The following is a 24809-nucleotide window of genomic DNA, read 5'->3' on the forward strand; positions in this document are numbered from 1 at the left end:
CCCTCACAAAGGAGGGATTTTGTGGCGGCCTGAGCCCTCACAAAGGCTGAATTTTTTAAAATCAGCATGTCCTTTGTAGCGGCCTATGCCCTCACAAAGGCAGACTTTTGTGGCTGCAAAGGCCCTCACAAAGGCAACCTTTTGTGGCCGCAAAAGCCCTCACAAATGTCAACTGTGTTTTCCACACTTTGTGGCTGCAAAAGCCCTCACAAAAGTTTGTGACCAGCTTATTTGTGTCTGCCTTAGGCCGCCACAAATAGCCCCTTTGTGGCTGTTTTTTGCCCTTTGTGAGGGCTTTTGGCCCTCACAAATGCCTTGTTTTCTTGTTGTGGTACAACTTGATAGTTCTAAAACTCTATTGTTATGTTATGTTATTTATTTATTTATTTATTTATTTATTTATTATTTTTTAATAAATTAGTATAAAAAAGACTCATAAATTTATTTAATTAGATGTGATATTTTTTATTGTTTTTATCTTCGAGTTATTAGGACACAAGTTGTGACGACTTGGCGATTCTAAATTTCATCTTCATAGATAAATTAATAAATTAAAACTCATAAACAAATTAGTAAATATAAATTATTATTAAAAGTTAACTAGAAGTGACATCTTTGAAAAGTTAACTAGAAGTGACATCTTTTAATCCATGAGTTGTAGAACACAATTTATACAACTTGATAATTCTAAAACTTATTTTTATAAATAAATAAATAAATATAAAATCAACTTTTTAAATTTGATTAATTACATGTGATTTTTTTAATCTTTGAGTTGTTAAGACACAAGTTGTACTACTTGTTGGTTTTACAACTCAATTTTAAAATTGAAAATAATATAGTACATTCTTAAAATGATTAATTAGATGATACATTTGTTTATTGTGAGTTTTGAGACACGAGTTGTACAACTTGACAGTCCTAAAACTCGCATTTCAAAATAATTTTTCAAGTCAAACAAGCTCATTTTATTTTCTCGTTAATATATATATATATATATATATATATATATATATATATATATATATATCATCCGCATTTTCTATCAAAGAACTATGTAGCTTTGATTTATCTATCGCACCAAAAAATACATAGGAGCAATATCCCACTCTTGTTAAGCACATAGTTATTTCAAAAAAACAATTGATATTCATATTTAATAATAAGGATAAATAACTATATTTAAGTTAATATTAATTATGTACAATTAATTATAGGTAACCGTATCGTAGGATGTTAATACCTTCCCTATGCATAATCGACTCCCGAACTCAAAATTTGATTTCAAATGCCATTTTTCTTTTTAAGGGTTTTCCAATGTTTTCCCTACTTTAAAACAAAAACTTTCGTGGTGACTCAATTGAATTCGAGAAACACTCGAAATTTTAGGCTGCAACAGCTGACGACTCTGTTGGGGATATTTTGGAGAGTCAAGCCTAACATTTATTTTTTCTATATTTATTTTTTTTTCATTTTCTTTTATTTTATGTGTTTTTCTTAATAAGTATTACCTGACATTATAACACTCTTTTAAGCTAGTATATCATTTTATTTATTTATGTATTTATTTATTTTTTATATGTATATATGTTTTATTAGCATTATGGGGCTATTGAATTGTACTTATTTCACACCTCTACACTTTTACTAAGACACACACTTATGAGTAGAACCTTATACCCGAGTTTGAACAAAACTTAAATTTAGTTTCGAGGTTGCGTAGTGGTAGCCTTTTGGATGTACATCATGTTTGGTTAACTTGAAGATTCCACCTAGAGTTTGATCTTGTTGAGGGTATTTTCACTCCAAATAGTTTACCTATTGATGACAATATTCCAAAATAAGATTAATGGCTCTAGGAACCGTGTTTAGAACTATAGAGCCACCATTGTGAGAGTTTCACTACATAAGCCAATAGACCCTTTCATCATAAGAATATCCATATAAGCAAAAAAAAATCTCATACATTCATTCAAAACTTTAAATATTCACAACAATCATTCTACATAATTGCATTCATATCTCATGACATTGTTTCTTTTGAAAAATGAAATGACATTTTGTATCAATTTTCAGGATTGTTGGGGAATCATAAAGACCTTAGTCACGTGTTAAATTAAAGTGGACAATGGAATAAAAAAAAATATACTTTTAAAGTTCAAGCAACTTGATTTGAAAAGTTTAAGAGACATCAACAATCAAATGAAAATCATACAACGTGAGAGTTTCTTTCACAAATATGGGTAGATCCTAAATCCCTTGGCAGTGAATGTGCAAGCAGGGGCCCTCACGACACTGACTCAATATTACAACCCTCTCTTAAGATGTTTCACCTTTCAAGACTTTCAGTTATCCCCAACATTAGAGGAATTTGAACGAATATTGAGTTACTCCATAGAGAAAGGAAAATATTTTTATCGATATATTGGGCAACCACCGAGTTTGAACGCAATTGCTGAAGTATTGAAAATCAACATAAGAGAGTTGGCAAGTAAAAAAGAGGAAAAATGAGCTATTCATGGTTTTTCAAGAAAATATCTAGAGCAAAAGTGTTAGGTTTTAGTAGTTAAAAGTGAATGGGGTACTTTTATATATGTTTTGGCTCCCATTATCTATTGTATTGTTTTATTCCCAAACCTTTATAGTTTTGTAGATTTTGTTGCCATCAATGTCCTCTTGACTTTTAACAAAAATAAACAAAATACAGTTCATGCGGTTCTTGTTGATGTATACTACTCTCTGCATATGCAAAACGAGAAGAAAGGAGGAACAACTTTGTGTTGTGTTCCAGTGTTATATACTTAGTTCATGTCTCATATGTTCAAGAAAGAGTATCATGTTGGAGTTAAAAGTAATCGTGAATGGGCTCAGAGTATAGCTAGCCTTATTGGGGACACAATTTCATGGTATCATATAGAACAAGGGGTGGAGGAAGTAATATGTCAATGCGGAGATTTCTCAAATGTACCTCTTATAGGAACCAAATGATGTATTAATTACAATTCGACGGTAGCTCTGAGAATACTTGGCTACCCTATATAGGAGAAACTAGATGATAAGTCGTTGGAAGCTTTTATTTTGCACAATATGGATATAATAGACCGACCAATGTTGCGAAGGATAATTTGAGTTTGGGAAATGATCATTAGAAAAGGAAGAGTACTCGAATGCAGAAGTTGCAGCACAAAAAAACCATATCAACAATGGGTAAAGAAAATAGTCCAAGAAATCAAGTTGCCTTTCCACAGTGCACCCTCGAGTGATCAGGAAATACATGAACCTACCCTTGTTACCAATGAAGAAATGGAAGAACTCAAAGCATCATTGTTAAAATATGAATAGGAGAGAAAAAGGTACAAGCAAAATTAGAAAAAGCCTCCCAAGAGAACGAGAACTTACGATCAGAAAACACATGTAAGAGTCAATTTATTGAGAGAAGCAACAAGAGGTTGAAAACTGAAAAAGAAAATAAACTTGACATACAAGATTGTTTGAGAGGTGCAAATGAAGAGTTAGATGTGTGAAAGCAAGAAAATATTGCAGTTATTGAAGAGGCCTATATGTGGAAGCAGTTGTGGATAAAATCAGCAAGCTCTAAGAGGAACATAAAAAAAAGGAGTTTGAAGAGTTAAAGAAACAACTGAAAGAAATGGTAGCGGAGTACGATAGTCAAGTAAGGATTGAGAGGCAACACAAAGAAGAAATTGAACAATTACTTTCAAAACATCAAGACGCATTAAGAACAAAAATGGAGAATTCTAGTGAGTTGAAGAATTACCTTGATTACCAAGAAAATATCTATAATGACTTAAAGGATGAAACTATATATTGGGAGAATCATTTTATGATATTGCAAGGTCAGTTGAAGAATCAAGAGATCTATAAAGCGATGGAATATAAAGGTAAGCATTGGAAAGACTACTTTTCAAAATTGACAATGCTAGCTAATCATTAAAATTTCAAAGCATATAAGAGAGATTGATGTGGTAATGCATTCGCTTTATACTCCAGTCAAAGTCTACAAGTTCGTTGAATATTGCAGAAAGTTGGTAGAAGAATTGGAGGAGATGATTGGTTGTCCTATTAAAAGAGAAGATTGAAATCTCATAGTCGATGTAGTTTTTAATTTTTGATGTACTTTTTTTCTTTATCAATGGATTTGTTGTTTTGTTTACCGATCTCCATATTTTCTTCACTAATAATCCGTTTTCGTTTAAAAATTTATGTAAGGCTCATGATTCCCCAACATCCAACTATCATAATTAACTAATTGATTTCGTCATCATTCCATTCATATTTAATACATACTCATATAATTTTATTTATATATTTAAAAACACATAAAAGAAAAAATCAATGAAATTGTTTCCCTGACACCCTTATCGAACCTGCGCAAACTCCAAGATCATGGATGAACTTGAGCAAAACCAAGAAGTGATGAGAGTAGATGTTAACCAATTGAAGGACAAGGTTGATCGAATCCTAGAAGTTATACAGACTTTCGCAAGGAAGGAGAATACAGACGGGAATCCTCCAACTGCAAATCAAGAAAAACAAACCACTCATTCCCACCCACCAGGTTTTACCCCGACTACTCAACAGTTTTGTACAACAACTATGCAATTTTCTATGTTTAGTCTCCCACCTAGTTATACCCTGCCTTTAGTCATCAACCCCATGAACAATAACCCAAACCACTCAACTGTCAACCCCCAAAACCTAAACCAAACACAACTTTCATCTTATCAGGGCTACGCGCCACCCCAAAACACTATACCCTCAAAAAATATTCCATTGAGCGCAGTGGCGGAGCTTGCCGGAAAACCTTGGGGTGGCCGATATAAAGATAAACAAAAAAATTCAAACAAAAATGCAAAAAAACTCAATCACCTTGTATGCAACAAAAAAATTCAAACACTTTAGATGGACATAAAATCAAACACCTTATGTGCAACAAAAAAACTCAAACACTATACATGGACATAAAATCAAACACCTTACGTGCAACACAAAAACTCTAAACAAAAATCAGCACCATCGTCTAATTGAAACTCCAAACCAAAATTTCAAACTCCAAATTAGAGCTCCAAACTCAACACTAACAAAATAAGCTTTAAATTTCATGCTAACTGAACAACAAAACAAAAAGTAGAATTCCACAAAAACATCGGGTACTGCCATATAAGTTAAATTCTTAGGATAGGTAAAAACTCAACAAAATGAAGAACTCAAAACTGACACAGGAGCAACAAACTAAGAAAAATTGAAATTAACAGAGTCAAAGGAGCGACGAACTATCAAAATTAACTAAGAAAGGAGCGACGATTCAAAACTAACAGAATTCCAAATCAAAACTAACAAACAAAAATCAACACTAACTAACAACAATCAACACAAACAAAATAGAAATCTGAACCTTTTGAACAAAGCAGCAACGCGATCTGGAGACAGATGCGGTTGCGACAAACAGATAACGACGAACAGCGACAGAGGCAGTCAGGCAGAGGCGGCCGCAAGCCCGCAACGAGCAGAGGAGCGATCTGGACTGGAGGCAGAGTGAGGCGGTCGCACGTTTGCCGTGATTGTGAATCTGAATCTGGAGAAGGGAGAGAGGAAGGCTGGAATAGAGAGGAAGAAAGAGAAAATTGAATTAGGTTTAGGTATTGTTGTAATTTTTGAGTTTTAACAAGGCCATTTTAGTCATTTTACCTATAAATTTTTTTTTATATTTTTTCTTGGGGTGGCCGTGGCCACCCCCTGTCCCAACAAAGCTCCGCCAGTGATTGAGCGCACCCTAAGTACCCCATTTTGATGCTAACAGAAATTGGCAACAACCTCAATTATCAGTGAAGATACACAGTCGAAATAAAAATTTCATGTTTTAGAAGAACGAATAAAAGCAATTGAAGGAAGTAATGACAAAGGTGTCACATGTCCTAAAAAAAAATCTGACCATGTATTGTAGAAAAATGGCTTCTCATGCTCATTATGACAAACTTCTCATCCATTTTTTTCAAGACAATTTGAGTGGGGCATCATTAAATTGGTATATGCATCTCGACCAAAATCGAATCAGTTCGTGGAAAGATTTGGCTGATGCCTTCTTGAAACAATACAGGTATAACATTGACATAGCCCCTGATAGGATGCAATTGCAAAATTCATCAAAAAAAGACAATGAAACATTCAAATAATATGCACAACAGTAGAGAGAAGTGGCATCTCAAGTAGATCCTTCTTTATTTGAAAGAGAAAAGGTTGGTATGTTTATGGATACTCTCCAGTCACCATTTTATGATAAGATGATTGAAAGTATGTCATCAAAATTTTCAAACATGGTTATGATAGGAGAAAGAGTAGAAAGTGGCATAAGGAGTGGTAAGATTGTATGTGGAACGAGTGGTATGAAGAAACCCCATATGGAATTTACAAAGAAGAAAAAAGGGATGTTAACGTTGTAATGGCAAACCCAATGGTCTTTTATTCTCCAGCCATGAATTCTTATTGACCTCCACATTTTTAGCTCTCAATACCCCAAATTCCTTACATTCCCTATTCATATGTGGTTGCGATCTCACAAGCTCCATACCCCCAATATCACCCTTCAAGGCCACCTTATTATCAACCACCCCTGGTCCAACCACCACCTATCACATTTTCCTAAGAAAAACCAGTGGAACCTAAATTCAATCATGAATCACTACAAACCATCAGTTAATCGAGAAAATAAGATAACTCGTTTTGACCCGATTCCCGTGACATACATCCAATTGTTGTCTCACCTTCTCCAAAATTCAATGGTAGTCATGAGAACAATGAAACCTCTAGAACTATCATTCCTGAAATGGTATAACCCAAATGCCAAAGGTGAATATCATGCAGGAGTCGTATGGCATTGCGTCGAAGATTGTCAAGCCCTAAATTAAAATCTAAAGTGCAAGAACTGATTAATGCAAAATTGCTTACCTTCAAAGAAGACGATCCCAACGTAGGGACTAATCCTTTTTCGGGCCACGAAGATACCTCTTCCAATCTCATTGAAGATGAGATAAACCAATATACAAAAGATAATCATCACGTATCGACCATAGAGTCATGCATGAAAAATAATAAATCTTTTTCAAGACCGTTGGAAATCCTCTATAGAAAATAGAATCTTAAGCCAACTCATAGCGTGAAAAATGTAATAATTTTCCAAGCACCAACCTCTTTTACTTATGAAAATAACAAGGCGGTACCATGGAAAAGTCACATCCCATTTAGTCAATCATCAATCAGGTGATAGCTTTAAACCTCAAGGTACTGATGTCACCAATATTTCAGGGATTGGTGGGGCGACCTGGAGGGGTCGAGTATACGCTCATGAACAACTTAGGAAAAATTAGGGTCGTGGAAAAAAGAAAAAGAAGTTGTGTATCATGCCATAAAAGGACCAGAAACTTGCAAAAAGACGGTGCCAAACGAAGAAGCTAACGAATTTTTGAAGTTTATCAAGCAAAGTGAGTATAAGGTGGTTGATCAACTAAAAGAAACCCCTTCCAAGATATATGTTCTTTCTTTGTTATTAAACTCTGAAGCGCATAGAAGGGCACTGATGAAATTTTTAAATGAAGCTCATGTTACTCATGATATCAATGTTGACCAGTTTGATGGAGTTGTCGATAATATCACCGCCAGTAGCGGCTTGAGTTTTAGCTTTGGTGAATTACCAACTGAGTTTTAGCCCATGTTACTATGTGCAGTGTCATGATCATATTCTTGCACGGGTGCTAGTTGATAATGGTTCCTCATTGAATGTCATGTCAAAATCAACACTCTCAAAAACTATTTGTTGATGGAGCCTACATGAAGCCCAATGCTATGATGGTGAAAGCATTTGATGGATTCAGGAGACAATTTGTTGGTGAAATTGACCTTTCGATTCAAATAGGACCCCATAACTTTGAAATAACATTCCAAGTGATAGATATTAAACTGACGTACAGTTTCCTTTTAGGGAGGCCGTGGATTCATGTTGCTGGAGCAATGACATCCACTATCCATCAAAACCTAAAATTTATAGTGAACGATAAGCAGGTAATAATATCTGGAGAAGAAGATATGAAAGTGAGTCATCTATCTTCCATGGGCTACATCGAAGACACAAAGGAAGCCATAGAGATTTCCTTCCAAGCTAGCATTAGAAATCGCCAATGTTGTCTTCATAGGTGAAAAGTCTCACTTAAAGGAACCAAAACTATCTACCATATCATTGAAGTCTACAAGATCCATGTTGAAAAGAGAAGCTCTTGTTAAATTTGGGAAATTGATAGAAAAACCATAAAAGAAGGATAGGTACGGGTTGGAATATGTACCTACCAAAACTGATAAAAAAAATGTTATGAAGGAAAAAAGAGAAAGCATGATGACTCATTGGGAAAATCGGGTACCAAATTTACAAAAGATTCTTATTTGTGATATTCACCAAACCTTTCAAAGTGCCAGAATAATGTATATTGATTAGGTGGCTGTTACGGAAAAGGATCATGTTGATGATGATACCCTCAAATTGGTGTACCCTTGTCCTTCAAAGTAATTGTGTATTTTAACTCCTTTTGCTCTACCCAAGGCTATAAGGATAACTAATTAGGGTACATGTGATAGCGTTTCAACAAGTGTACTGGATCGTTGCAAGTAATAATAAAACGGTAGTAACAATTGTTGAACTCAAGGATTGCATTTTACTATCGAACTATATTTATAAAATTGAACAAAAAGTTCCCAAATTGATTGAAATAATATTTAAACTTAACAATTGTATTAAAATTGATACTTTATAATGAGAAAAATATCAGGGATTAGTTTCACTTCGAATCTAGCCTTGGTGTCTAACTTGATTCTAGTTATTGAAATCCTTTATTGAATTATTACCGAATTGTCTTTATTATTCTTGCCCTAATATCTTAGTGACAGAACCTTTAATTCCAAAGTAACCCCTAATTTCTTAGTGGATTTAAGTTTAGAATTAAGCCTTACCATACAAGAATTCTCTTTTTAAACTATTGACTTTGCAACTAATTTAATTGGTTTCATGACCTGCATCTATCCCTAGACTACAAATTCATGAATTTCTCATCTCAAGCATTCGTAAAGTCCACTCCCGTTTCAAAATACGAATCGTAGAACATTTTAATGGTGATCAATCAATAAAAAGCATTAAGCACATATATGAGAAAAATAATTCAATAAACTCATTCATATAAACAGAAATCAAATCATAAAAATAAGGGTTTCATCTTGTTACATTCATCCCTAACAAATAGGGTTTAGTTACTTATGACAGAAATAGAAAAGATAGAGATTAGAGAATAATTACAAGAAAGATTCATGAATGATTCTTGATAAAATGGCTCCAATTGTGTTAGAAACGACCATCTTTAGGTTTCTATGCTAGGGCACAAGTCTCCCTACATCCCAATAGTCAAAAAGATCCCTAAAAAGTGAGAAAAAAATGCATTTTAATGAATGTTGATGTGTGTCGCTCGTCCCAGGCGCATGATTTGCGCTCCAGGCGCGCTTGTACAAGGTCACTGGTCCAGAAATGCGCCATAGGTGCAGTTGTTGCGCTTCAGGCACACAACTTCTTTTGGTTGACATTTTTTTGCATTTTGCGTCTCTTTTGAGTTCGAATTTGGCTTTGGCGTCTTCATGAAGTTGTATCTATGAATCTTAGCTTTCAGTTGCACTTGGTTTGACTCCAAGGACATCTACAACTCCAGATATGGCTGAAATACTTTGCATAGGTCATGTTGATTTCTCACCAAAATTCACGCTGCACTAAAACAAAGTAACAACGCAAAACTCCGAAAAATCTCTACTTAATCAAGAAAATAATAACATAAACATTTCATTAAATCAAAGAACTAAAATCAACAAAAAATATCAAATAACTTACTAAATTAACTAATGGTTAAAGATAAATAAGACTAAAATCAATGAAAAATATGCATATGAATGCATTTTCAATTTCGTACTTATTATCAATAAATGCATTTTGAATTCTCTAACTGTTTTTGTTTTTCTCATTTTTTTTAATTGTTTTTTAGCAATCTTTATTCATATTGCCTTTTTCCTTTTCTTCTTAATTTAAAAATGCATAGATGAAAATGAACATGTTGAAAATAACAGCGCTATAACCCCTTCTTGTAATTTTGAACTCCCAATCAATCACGCTGATGAGGATTGTGAAGGCGATTTTGAGCCTCCCTCAGAACTAGAAAGGCTAATGGAACATGAAGCTAAGATAATTCAACCATATCAAGAACCTGTTGAGGTGATCAATTTAGGGACTAAATATGATAAGAAAGAAATTAAAATTGGTATGTCAATGAAAGAAAGTGAACGAGAAAAGTTGATTAAACTGTCATTTGACTATATGGACGTCTTTACATGGTCATATCAAGATATGTCTGGGCTAGATACTAACATAGTTGAACACAAGCTGTCACTCAAGCTTGAATGTGCTCCAATTAAATAAAAACTAAGGAGGGTGAGGTCTGATAGGTCACTTAAAATTACAAAAGAAGTCAAGAAGCAATTTGATGTTGGTTTCTTAGCAGTGGCAAAATACCCTCAATGGGTGGCTAATATTGTCCAAGTTCCAAAGAAAGACTGAAAGGATCGAATGTGCGTTGATTATCGGAATTTAAATAAAGCTAGTCCTAAAGATGATTTTCATTTGCCTCATATTGATGTCCTAGTAGATAGCACAACTCAATATTCTCTTTTCTCCTTGTAGTACCTAATTTTTGTCCGAATAATTTAAAGTTATTTTAATAATAATAATAATAATATATTTTACAATTATCATCAAAAAATTTAAATATCTTTATTTTACATAAAATAAAAAAATTTGAATTACAATTCAAAGTGTTTTTGATTTGGCATGGCAACACATGAGTACCCAATACACCAATCCATTCCACTCTTGGCAACACTCAACTTCACCTTCATCTTCCATTCTACATCCTTTTAACTGCTTGACTTTGTGCAAGAGCTTTTGCAAACCCTCCTTTATATTATTTGGATTCCCAGCATCCTGTCATAACTTTGCTTTATATTATTTGTATTTACAGCATTTCCAAGTACAAACATATTAGAAACCAGTTAATTGATTGAGATATACTAATAAAGGTATTACTTGTATAACCTTCCTTTATAACCTCTGCACTCAAAATCTGTAATTTGCAACAAACACTACAAAATCTTGAACCTGATTTTATCTAATAAACAGAAGAATTCACCACTTTAATTTACTTTTAGTTTATAAATAGAGTTTGAAGTTTTGAAACTGAGGAGGAGAAAAAACACTAAACACAAGTTCTAAATTTTAAAAAAGAGAAGGAGAATTCGAAATTTGGAAACAGAGAGTAGATTTTTTTTCTTGTTGGGAGAGAAATTTGTAAAAAAAAATACACTAAAGCAGAGATTGAATTTTGTCACTATTCAAACATACAGAAACAGAGGAACAAACAGAAGAGGAACAAACAGAAGGATTAAGGTATTTTCGTTTTTTCATTTTTCATTTTCTAATCATAATCTAAATGTAATCTGTTGAGTTTGAGTTATGAATAAAAGATGAAAATTATTTATTATTATTGATCTGAGTATAAAAAATGTTAGAGATAATAGGATTAAAAACTCAAACCTTGAACGCCGTTGTCGTCGCCGGAATGCCAACCGTGTTTCCTGGTCACTCCGTTCGCACTCTGACTCCCCTTCTTCCTCGACGACCTGATCCAGCGGCCTCATTCCAACACCGTTCTTATTCACGGTCGATGATGAAGTTCGCGTGGAAACATGGCTCTGTTTTTCTCTTTTGAAACTTTTGATCTCCAACCTCCATAACCCTAGCCGCCGCTTATCTTGGTTCTTTGCCTATGTCTTTTTTTTAAGTTAGGGTTTATTTTACAAATCAGATTTCTGAAGATATTGGGCCATGGTTATTTGCAGCCCATTTACGTTTTTTTAGGTCCAACTTCTTTTTTTTTAGTTTGATCATTGCCTTTTATTTTAAAAATATATATGCTTGAATATTTAATCAATTTCTAATATAAAAAATAATTATTATATTTTTATCTCTTTTTATTTTTTATTTAGATATGACGTATTTTTTTTTTTAGATATTAATATAAGTTGTATTTTTTTTTACTTTGAAATTTAATATTAAATAATAAAATTTCTTAAGAGTATTAAATTAGATGTAACATCTTGTTTTTTACTCTTTGAGTTTTGAGACACAAGTTGTACAACTCGATCGTCTTAAAACTCATATTTTAAGATAATTATCCATATCAAACATCTTTTTGATCTTTGAGTTATTAGAACACAAGTTGTGACAATTTGGTGGTTCTAAATCTCATCTTCACAAATAAATTAATAAATTAAAAATTATAAACAAATTAATAATTAAAAATTATTAAAAAGTTAACTAAAAATAACATTTTTTAATCCCGGAGTTACATAATACGAATTATATATTTTAATAGCTCTAAAATTTATTTTTATAAATAAATAGATCTAAAATCCATTTTATTTTATTTTAAAAAAAAAATTAATTAATTAGATGTGTTTATTTTAATCTTGAAATTGTTAAGACACAAGTCATACAGCTTGGGGTTTTTTTTTAAAAAGCTCACTTTAATAATAAAATAATAAAACTATTTTTTAAATGGGTTAATTAGATGTGACATCTTTTTACTCCTTGAGTTTTGAGACACGAGTTGTACAATTCGATCGTCTTAAAATTCATATTTTTAAATAATTATCCAAATCAAGCAAGTTTTTTTTATGTTCGTCAAAATTAACTTTGTTTAAGTAACAAAATACAATTTATTTAAAAATAATCAATGCATTCACATTTTTTACCAAGAACTACGTAGCTTTGATTTCTCCATCGCACTGGGAGATACGTAGGAGCAAGATCACACTCTTGTCAAGCACACTAATAAAAACTTTCTTTTTTGTTCTACTATTTTTAACACATTTTTATCTCAAAAAAATCAAATTTATAAAAACATTTTATAAATATATATTTAAGTTGATATAATTTTGCCCAATTAATTAAAGGTAACCGTATTTTAACGGATGTCGTAGGGTGCTAATACCTTCCCTACGCATAATCGACTCCCGAACTCAAAATCTGGTTTCAAAGACCATTTTTACATTTTTAAGGGTTTTCCAATATTTTCCCTATTTTAAAATAAATTTTGGTGGCGACTCCATTGAATTCGAGGAAAACTCGAAACTTTAGGCCGCGACACTCCTTCATGAATGGTTTCTCAGGGTATAATCAAATCAAGATGGCTTCCGAAGATATGGAGAAAACTATATTCATCACATAATTGGGGAATTTCTGTTATAAAGTTATGCCATTTGAATTTAAGAATGTTGGGGCAACCTATCAAAGAGCAATGGTAACATTATTTCATGACATGATGCATAAGGAGATAGAGGTTTACGTGGAGGATATGATTGCAAAATCTCGGACTGAAGAAGACCATGTTGTTAACCTTCAAAAATTATTTGTGCGATTAAGAAAATTCAGACTCCATTTAAACTCTGCTAAATGCACTTTTAGTGTGAGATCAGAAAAGTTACTTCGGTTCATCGTTAGTCAAAAGGGAATAGAAATAGACCCAGATAAAGTAATAGCAATACAAGAAATGTCGGCTCCACACATCGAAAAAGAAGTTTGTGGCTTTTTGGGTAGATTGAATTACATTGCTAGGTTCATATAACATCTAACTGGTACATGCAAGTCAATTTTCAAGTTGTTGCACGAAGACCAAAAGGTTGAATGGAATGAGAATTGTCAAAAAGCTTTCAAAAAGATTAAACAATACTTGTCAAAACCTCCAATCTTAGTGCCTCATGTTCCTAGAAAACCATTTATTATGTATTTAATAGTACTTGACGAGTCAATGGGTTATGTACTAGGGCAACATGATGAATCTGGTAAGAAAAAACATGTTATTTATTATTTGAGCAAAACGTTCACCAGTTGTGAAACAAGGTACCCACTGCTTGAACGAACATTTTGCGCATTAGCATGGGCTGCTCGTCGGTTGAGGCAATACATGTTATGCCATACAACTTGGTTGGTGTCTAAAATGGACCCAATTAAGTATATATTTGAGAAACTTGCTCTTAATGGAAGGATTGTCCGTTGACATATGTTGTTATCAGCATACGACTTGGTGTATGTTACACAGAAGGCTATCAAAGAAAATGCACTAGCAAAATATTTGGTTCTACAACCTGTAGAAGATGATCAACCAATGCAGTGTGAATTCCTCGATGAAGGTATAATGACTTTATTTTAAGAGACTGAATCATCTGATAAAGAAAAATGGACATTGGTGTTTGATGGTGCTTCTAATGCATTAGGGCATGGAATTAGAGCCATTTTTATTTCCTTAGAGAATCAGTTCACTCCATTTACGACTAGATTGTGTTTTGATTGCACAAACAATATTGTAGAATATGAGGCATGTGTCATGGGCATTAAAGAAATCATTGAATCAAAGGTAAAAGTTCTTGGGTATATGGAGACTCATTTTTGGTCATCCATCAAACAAAAGGAGAGTGGGAAACTCGAGATTCCAAATTGATTATGTATCATACGCATATGAATGAATGGTAGAACACTTCAAGCATATCACTTTTCACTATATTCCTTGGGAAGGAAACCAATTGGCTGACGCCTTGGCCACATTGTCATAAATATTCAAAATAAGTGTCGGTTAGGATGTGTCGATCATAAAAATTCAACAAAAGGATAAGCCAACATATTGCTTATCAATTGAAGAAGAGTCTGATGACAAGCTATGATTTTATCATATCAAATCATATGTTAAGAATAAGGAATATCCTTTGGGTATTTCAAAGAACGACAAGAGGGTTTTAAGGAGTTTGTCAATGAATTTCTTCTTAAATGTGATGTTCTTTATAAGAGAAATCATTATATGGTTATCCTGAGATGTGTGGATAAAGCGAAAGCGGAGAAAATCATTCAAAACGTTCACAAAGGTTCTTTTGGAACTCATGCAAATGGGTACGCGATGACAAGAAAATTCTTAAGGGTTGGCTACTATTGGTTGACCACATAGTCTGATTGCTATAGTTACGTAAAGAAATGAAACAAATGTCAAATCTATGTTGATAAAGTACATGTACCATCCACCTTTTTGAACATTTTAACATCACCATGACCATTTTCAATGTGGAGGATAGATGTTATTGGGCTCATCGAGCCTAAAGCTTCAAATGAGCATTTGTTTATCCTAGTAGTTATTGATCATTTCACAAAATGGGTTGAAGTTGCTTCTTATGCCAATGTGATGAGAAGTGTGGTTGTCATATTCATCAAAAGAGAATTGATTTGTTGATATGGCTTGCCATATAAGATAATCACCCATAATGCGGCTAATCTTAATAACAAAATGATGAAAGAGTTGTGTGGTCGTTTCAAAATTCATTACCATAATTCTTCTCCATATCGTTCCAAAATGAATGGAGTTGTAGAAGCATCAAATAAGAATATCAAGAAGATCATACAAAAGATGGTAGAGACATATAATGATTGGCATGAAATGATTCCCTTTGCATTACATGGCTATAGAACCTATGTTCACACGTCAACAGAGGCAACTCAATTCTCATTGGTGTATGGAATGGAACGGTACGTCCCGTTGAAGTTGAAATTCTCTCGATCAGAGTCTTGATAGAAACAAAACTAGACGAGACAGAGTGGGTTCAATCACGATATGACCAATTGAATCTCATTGAAGAAAAAATAATGATATTTTTGTGTCATGGTCAGCTATATCAAACAAGACGTAAAAAAACATACGAGAAAAAAAGTTCGTCTTCGAGAGTTTCAAGAAGAGGACATAGTGTTAAAGAAAATATTGTCCATAAAAAAGGATTCTCGTGGAAAATGGATTTCGAATTACGAGGTACCATGTGTTGTGAAAAAAAATTCTCTTGGGGAGCTCTAATACTCGCAAAAATGGATGGAGAGGAATTTCCACTTCCAGTTAATTCAGATGCAGTCAAAAAATATTATGCTTGAAAAAAAATAAACAAAAAAAAAAAGATTGAAAAATAGACTCGATAGGTTGAAAACCTGAAAAGGCAACTTAGGCAAAAATTAGAGTATCCTGATGGATTGAAAACTTGGAAGATCGGTCTATGCAAAAGTTAGGGATTAAAAAAAAATCAAGTGCTTTAAACTAGGGCAATTATTTTTCTTGAAAGCTGACTAATAAGAATCTTAAATTACAAGAATGACTAGTGTTTGTTATGCCTCCAACTAAAGCTAAACACACTCGTCCTCAAATTGAAACTCCTGCCTCAATTGTTTTAGTTTCAATGTAGTGAATGTACATTTTCCAATATTGTCATTTGATGTTGTACGTTACACTCTTTATATACCAATCCATTTTCATTATTGAGTGTTCTATTGTTTCAAAATTTTGTTTTATAATAATAAATATTCACTCTTTCTAAACTAATCTGATTTCATTATTGATTATTATAGTGTTTTAAAATGTTATTTTATGATAATAAATGTTGGAATTTGAAATATGTGAAAATATAAAAATATTTTAAGTATTTTGACACTTGAAAAATATATACACGGCAACTCGATTGATTCTCAAGATATATGAAAGTGTAAAAAAATAATAAGGAGGATAATCATTTTAATCAATGGATTTTGCTTCGCCTCAAAAAAGCGGTCACACGTATGAAGAGTCATCATGCGGAAACAATATTTGTTTTTATTTATCCGTTGAATTTTGGAGCGTAGAAGAGCATAAGGATCAGGGAATCAAAGAAATGAATAAGAATTGATCAATAATTCATGACATACATAAATCATGCATAATTTACTCTTACTCACATGAACCATATATTTCATTCACACTTTACCTATACTCAACAACTTTGCATAATGCATAATACACGCATGAATCATTCATACCCTATATTTATACTTGCAAGTATCATATACATATTCTCCCTCTTTATCTACCTTCAAGATTGGACCAACTACCTTTTTTTCATTCTTAGTGATCTAGGTAGGCATCGTTAATTAATACGGAAGACGATCACTTTTATTTCTGTCGATCTAGCAGATCGGTAACCAATCCGATCGTTTTTGTTTCGCATAGGTAAACAATCTAAAGACACACACAAAATTGCATCATTCTCACTTTAACATTTTAATCACTTTATGTTTCACGTACTTTTTCAGTTATTCTACTTCACTCTACTTTTATACTTTTGGTTATTGTACTTTTGCATTTCATTATTGATTAGCATTTATTGGAAATGTAAGTCTTATATTTACTTATCTTTTTTCCATAACATGAAAATCATTGTTATTCATATTTTTCTAGTAAAAAATAATTAAACAGGGTAGTTGCAGTTGTAGTACTCTAATTTTGTTTTTATTTTATTAATTTTATGAAATTTAAAAAAAAAACATATAATAACAAAATATATATATATATATGCATTCATAATTATTAACGAAATATTAAGGCAAATCAAATTACAATTTTAAACTTTAAGTCAAATCAAATTACAATATTAAGTCAAATCAAATTACTGCTATTTAGTCCAACAAAATTAACTAAATCTGCAAATAAAAAAACTGCCCAACAAACCTCTGTCCAATCGGCTAAAACCGTGTACAAAATAATTCAGATTATGAGGGAAGAAAGTAAACATGAAACAGGAAATTGATGGGGAACAAAGGTAAATAGGAAAGCAACCAGACAAGTTAAAAAATTATACGAATACATCTTCGTTTATCTAAGATTAACTATGTTTATAAAAAACACATATACAAATAAAGAGAAAAGAAAGAAATCAGAGTGAGTTTCAATAACAAAATCAAACAAAAAAACACAAAGATATTTTTTATATATAATGAATCAGTTCTTTGTGTAATTACTCTTTTATTATAAAAATGTAAAATTTTGATTTTTAAAAATAAGATTATGAATAAAAAAAATATAAGACTAAAAAACTTAAACCTTCAACGATGTCGTCGCTGCTGTAACGACGACCATGCTATTTGACGTTGTCGCGCTCAGACTCTTGATATCTTCTTATCCTTCTTGGTCCCTCCTATCATTCTTGGTCCCTTTCTGTCGCTCAGCCTCCTCTTTCTGTTTTTTTTTTATCTTTTCTTCCTTCTTTCTTTGTCTCCAATATTTCTTTGCCAACATGTTTCGTTTTAATGCGTCCAGCGTAGCCACCCAGCTCCTTTTTGAAAGAGATCCTAAGAGTTTTAGCTATCATTCTTTAGTTTTTTTTTTTAATCTTAAACTTAAGTTCAACCCATTTAGTTTCTTTTTTTATGATTTCAAAATTAATTTGTTTTATAAATAAAAACTAAATTTCATAAAAAATACAAATATTTCAGGATTAATTAGATGCGATATCTTTTTAATCTTTGAGTTGTTTTGACACAAGTGGTACAATTTGATACTTCTAAAACTCTCTTTTTATTTTATTTATTTATTATTTTTTAATAAATTAATATAAAAAATACTTATAAATTTATTTAATTAGATGTGATATTTTTTTATTTTTTTTTATCTTTGAGTTATTAAGACACAAATTGTGACAACTTGGCGGTTCTAAATCTCATCTTCATATATAAATTAATAAATTAAAATTCATAAATAAATTAGTAAACAAAAATTATTATTAAAGGTCAACTAGAAGTGACATATTTAAATCCATAAGTGGCAGAACACAATTTATACAACTTATACAATTTATAAATAAATAAATATAAAACCAACTTTTTAAATTTTATTAATTACATGTGATTTTTCTTAATCTTTGAATTGTTAACACACAAGTTGTACTACTTGTTGGTTTTAAAACTAATTTTAAAATCAAAAATAATATAAAATATTTTTAAAATGATTAACTAGATGAGACATCTTTTTATTCTGACAAAATAATTTTTCAAGTCAAACAAGCTCATTTTATTTTCTTGTCAACATATATATATAACAACAAATTTTCTTTAAAACAAATCAACATCCGCATTTTATATTCAAGAAATACGTGACTTTCACCGTCGCACCGGGAGATACGAAGAAGTAAGATCACACTCTTGTCAAAACACATTAATAAAAAATCTTTTTTTTTTCTCTCTCTTTTTTAAGCATGCATTTATTTCAAAAAAAAAAAAAAGCAATTGATATTCATATTTAATAATAAGGAGAAATAATTATATTTAAATTAATATTAATTCTACATAATTAATTATTGAAAACTGTATTTTAACGGATGTGGTAGGACGTTCACTACGCATAATAAACTCACAAACTCAAAATTCGATTTTAAAGACTATTTTTTTTTCATGGGTATTCCAATTTGTTTTCTATTTTAAAATAAAAACTTTTATAGCGCGAGAGTGTCAAAAAAAAGTTTACTCTATATCAAAAGTATCGTTTAAATTAACTACTAAAACCACATTTAAATTTCTCAAGTTCGTAAATCATTAAAGTAGCTAGAACAAGGAAACAACAAGAAGCTATAAAATAAGGAAGGGTTTTTGCCTTAAGAAACCCAGAATTCTGAAATGTGGATCCCAACGTAGCCCCTGCAGAAACCCAAAATTCATAGAAAAAATCATAAAGATAACCAATATATACAGATCAAAATATAATTCCACAAACAGACAAAAAGGAACACCTTTACATGTCTAATTTCATCGACAATTAAAAATATGCTTAATTGGTTTTTCTCATACAGTTCAACCTAATTAATGGACAAGAAAATTTTGTCCCAAATTTTTTAATAGGTATTATCTTCCATCATATAAACAACACAAAATTTAAATTAAACATATAAACCCCCAAGGCTTCGAATTAATGAACCCTAGCTCATCAAGCAATTTTCGAATTATATCATCTAGAAACCAATTAATAGTTAGTAGTAGAAGCAAAAGAAAACATACTTTTTTCCAGATTCACCATTAACTGTAGTTCCAGCAGAATCAGGAGCCTTGTCGTCTTCCTCTCCGTAGTAGAGAGGTTTGCACTTGCAGTCTCAAAATAGAGTGTGCAGTTAATACCAATGGCTTTAAGATAGGTAAGAAAATTATCACACCACTACTTCAGTAGATCCAAAGTATTTATACTTTGCAATCCAAAAGCTTTCCATACAAACATATAGGAATTACCTCTCCAAGTCAAAAAGTGTGCCCTCCTCAGTTCCTTGAAATAATTCATCAATTGAAGAGGAGGCCAAACAACATATGCCAGAATGATGGTTGTATAATTCGTCAATAAGAGTGATAAATCTCTGGGCCTGAAAAGTAGAAAATGTTTTGTGTTCTCAAAATAAGATACAGAAATACAGAAAGAGAAGTGTATTAAATTGTAAAGTCATGACTGATGCATAAAAATTTACGCATTTGCATTTGAGGAATATCTTATGAAATGAAGATGCAGAGTAATAAAGTAAGTTTTGTCCCACAATTTGTCTCCTTAAAAAACATAAGGCAATTATCAACACATTTGAGGCCAACTCAACCTATCTTAATAAATACCTTGTCACGAATTCGCATGCTCATTTCTGGAATATCAGATATGAAAACAGTGTGATAAACAGTGTACGCAATCTCAATCTTAATTCAGATACGTTTACATGAATCAATATTGCGTAATCAATGAAAATTGAAAATTAAATCATGAACTCAATTTCACGTAAGTTTACGTGTTTACAGGTTTAAGATTGTGTAATCAATTAAGTTTGAAAAATCAATATCTCAGTATATACGCAATCTTAATTCACGTATGTTTACGTGAATTAAGATTGCGTAATCAATGAAGATTGAAAATTAAACCATATACGTGAACTCAATTTAACATATGTTTACTAGAATTCAGTTTGTCGTTGTCATTTTTAAATCTGAAACTGCGATAGCATGACCAAGAACAAAGACAAAATTAATTCTTGGTTGTGAAAGAAGCGGTAAATATAGACATTGGAAGAATTTTAAACCTACGAGGAGTACTTGGAGTAGAAAATGTGAATGCCCATTTAGATTGAGAGGTGCACCATCAAATATTGGTGAAGGATGGTATCTGCATGTAATATGCGGTGTCCATAACCACGAATTGACCAAAAAACTGATTGGTCATGCTTTCTTAGGCCGATTGTCTCAGAAAGAGAAAGTTGTACTTGGTGATATGACGAAGAACACAATAAGAGCAAGAAACATATTGATGACACTAAAGGATCATAATGTTAAGAGTTTGACGACAATAAAAGAAGTTTACAATGCACGTCAAGCATATCGTTCATCACTTAGAGGTAATAAAACAAAAATACAGCATCTTTTGACATTGATGGAATGCGACAAATACGTCTATCGATATAGGAAGGTCGATGGTTCAGATGAGTTGAGGGATATATTTTGGGCTCATCCAGATGCTATCACTCTTTTAAATAATTTTCACATAATATTGTTTATGGATAGCACATACAAGACATGTAGGTATCGAATGTCATTACTTGAAATTATTGTGTTACATCTACTGAAATGATATTTTGTGTGAGATTTGTGTAACTACAGTATGAGTGTGCTGATAATTTTATGTGGGCACTACAAATCTAGAAAAAACATATTACAGGTGGTGAAGTTGAAGTAATCGTTATTGATAGAGACATTGCTTTGATGAACACAGTTGAATATGTTTTTTCAAAAGCAGTCAATTTTTATGTTTGTTTCATGTATGCAAAAATGTCAAAGCGAAGTGCAAGATGACTATTTTTTCAAAAAAGAAGTAGGTGCAAATAATGGAGACATGGTAGGCTGTTGTTTACAGTTATGATGAGACTCAGTACAAAATGAATCTGGCTAATTTTGAAGGAATTCGTAGTAGCTATTCTATTTTTAATGATTATGTACATGACCAGTGATTAATTCTTCACAAGGAAATATTTGTTGAGACATGTACAAATAGAGTTATGCATTTTGGAAACACTACAACACAAAGGGTTGAGTCGACGCACTTGAGTTTGAAAAGAATATTACAAAACAACATTTGTGATAGGAAACCATCAATAGCATGATTATATTAAGTGAGATAATAACATCATTTGTAAATAACATAACTCAAAAGGTTCATCGACATAGTAACAGAATGTACGCCAATTTGTGTGGTGTTGTGTCCAAAAATGCAATAAATCACATTGCGGTAGAGTTTGATCGCGTGAAGTATGTAGGTATAGATAAGTATGAATGTCGTTGCACAGTTAGGAGAACACATGGTCTACTTTGTGCATGTGAAATAGCCAGGTATAGTATGATCTTTTGTTCTATTTCGTTAGACGTTATTTATGTTTGGTGTACTAAATTAACTTTTTATGATGATGGATCGGCTAAACTTTCAGAATCATTTGTGAAACATGAAATAGAAGTGATAGTCAAAAAATTTGATGAACTTGATGTACCTGGCAAAATTGCACTTAAAGTATCCATCGACTACGTCGATGTGTCCACCTGTTGACAAGGTTAAAACAAAGGGTGCATCCAAAAAAGTAAGGTATCAAAAAGAGATAAATCAATCAAGCGTGATCCATCTTGATGGGAGTATGTGGATGCAAGTGTTCGATGCAGTGCCACAAATGCATGTAGTACTGTAAAATCTAATAAAGTCCAACAACCTCAATTATCAGTCAAAAAGCTCACACTTCGATCATCAGTCAGCAAGGTTCAACAACTGAGAGTTCTTATCTTCAACGTTGCACGAGTCTAACTATGTTTTGTTGTCGAACATTTACACGAAATTGCGACGATGGGACAAGAAGACTAAGGTGAGGGAGGTGATGGATATGAGAGGGATGAAGAAGGTTCCGCAGAGTATGATGATTGATAAACAATGAAATGCATGAGTTTGTTGCTGGTGATAAGTCTCATGATCAGTATAAAGAGATATATGAAATGGTGGATGAGATGGGCAGGGAAATCAAAAGGGTAGTGTATGTTCCTACAACACCTCAAGTGTTGCTTGACATTGATGAAGAAGATAAAGAAGATGCTTTGTATGGACATAGTGAAAAGCTTGCCATAGCTTTTGCTCTTTTGAACACTCCCCCTGGAACATCAATTAGGATTGTGAAGAACTTGCACATTTGTGAGGATTGTCACTCTGCTACTAAGTTTATATCTAAGGTTTATAATAGAGGAATTGTTGTCAGGGACCGCAATCGCTTCCACCATTTCAAAAATGGTTTGTGCTCTTGTAGAGACTTTTGGTAATGAAAAATTGATTAGACCATCAAAGATTCTGCATTCATTTGCTGGAAACTTCAACCATTTGTGGAGGGATTCCATCATTTTAAAACATGTTTGAAATTAAATACAGTGTCTTCTACTGATGTCAAAACATGGATCTTGGTTGGTGATTTCTCCTTCTCACAATTGAAAAAAAAAAGGCATGAAACACAGGCATGAAAATAGAAACAGTTGTGGTTGCTGAATTTTCTGTTATTTAAACCAGCAAGCACTTTTTTAGATTTCATTCTGAAAGCAAGTATGAGGTAAATATCAGGACAAAATTTTCTACCAAAGTTAAAAACGGAATTTAATCTTGAAACTATATAAGCTAATCGATTTACCAATCGATTCTTTTAAAGCACTTTTCAGAATAAATCGATTTACAAATACGCATAATCGATTTGGCCACAAACTGGGAATTCACTGTGATGTCAAAACTAGGATTAAGAGGCAGCGGAATTATAACATAGGTGTTTAAGTTCTTTATTTGTGATGTCTTGTTTGTTTGTTTTGCTGCTTTGCTGTTTTATGTTTTCTTAATGATATATATATATAAGCAAGGTTATTCATTGTTATCAAATTAATATTGTCATACTGCTCTGTTGCATATCTGTTTGTTTGATCTGATACACTGCACATGTTGTTTAATCTGAATTCAGTTATCTTAATCAACTGATATGCTCAGTAATTGCTCTGATATATTGCTCTGATTGTCATTGATCTGACATACAATGTTATACGATTTCAATCCCAATGCTAATGTTCTTTAACATAGGGGGAGGAATAAGCCTAGGGAGGACGAAAATGACCTAAATGTTGGACTTTAGTCCTCTTAATCCTAGTTTTGACATAATTAACAAACATACAATGTTCATACATCAATATGATAAATCTAACAGTTGAATTGAGCAAGATTTCAGGAACAACAATCCAATCCTACACACTTGGAACATATTGCTTGGAACACAAGAAATCAACAAAAGTTGATTATTCACTGAGTAAATCGATTGGGAAATCGATTTCATAACAAGGGTGTAAGGATAAGTATATGTTTGTGATTGTATAATCGATTGGGAAATCGACTGACTAAATTAGAATTGAAAATTGAACAAGTCAGTGGCAACCTGATTTACAAGTTAATCGATTGACAAATCGATTGTACATATCACAAAATGAAAACTGATTGAAACTAATCGACTGGCAAATCGATTGGGAAGTCACAGGGCACTAGGAAATCGATTGACAAATCGATTGCCTAAACAAATTTGCAAAATAACTTTCCCTGTGACAAACACAATCGATTGGACAATCTATTGTGTGAAATTTCAATCAAGTTAAGTTTGGTTGCAATCGATTGGGAAATCGATTGAACTAAACCCCAGGTAAGAACGTTTTCAGACAAATACATACAAATCGATTGGCACGTCGATTAACATCAAAATAGCTG

The 24809-nt window shown here is 32.3% G+C and overlaps 1 protein-coding gene and 1 long non-coding RNA gene across 3 annotated transcripts; one reads left to right on the forward strand and one right to left on the reverse strand.

The window, feature by feature from the left end:
* Positions 1-17555: 17555 nt before the first annotated feature.
* On the reverse strand, positions 17556-20623 carry LOC105851413 (uncharacterized). Of its 2 annotated transcripts, XR_001143147.3 has the most exons (3): positions 20488-20591; positions 20033-20385; positions 17556-19675 (listed from the first exon to the last, which is right to left on the reverse strand). It is a non-coding gene; the product is annotated as an uncharacterized lncRNA (long non-coding RNA). The 2 variants fall into 2 exon arrangements; XR_012162689.1 differs by having other exon boundaries at positions 20033-20623.
* Positions 20624-22969: 2346 nt separating this feature from the next.
* Positions 22970-23344, forward strand: LOC101508548 (pentatricopeptide repeat-containing protein At3g62890). Its single transcript, XM_004516553.1, has one exon. The coding sequence runs from the start codon at positions 22970-22972 to the stop codon at positions 23342-23344; it is 375 nt and encodes a 124-aa protein (XP_004516610.1).
* The last annotated feature ends 1465 nt before the right edge of the window (positions 23345-24809 follow it).

This window comes from Cicer arietinum, chromosome 4 (genome assembly GCF_000331145.2).
Source record: "Cicer arietinum cultivar CDC Frontier isolate Library 1 chromosome 4, Cicar.CDCFrontier_v2.0, whole genome shotgun sequence".
Classification (NCBI taxonomy): domain Eukaryota; kingdom Viridiplantae; phylum Streptophyta; class Magnoliopsida; order Fabales; family Fabaceae; genus Cicer; species Cicer arietinum.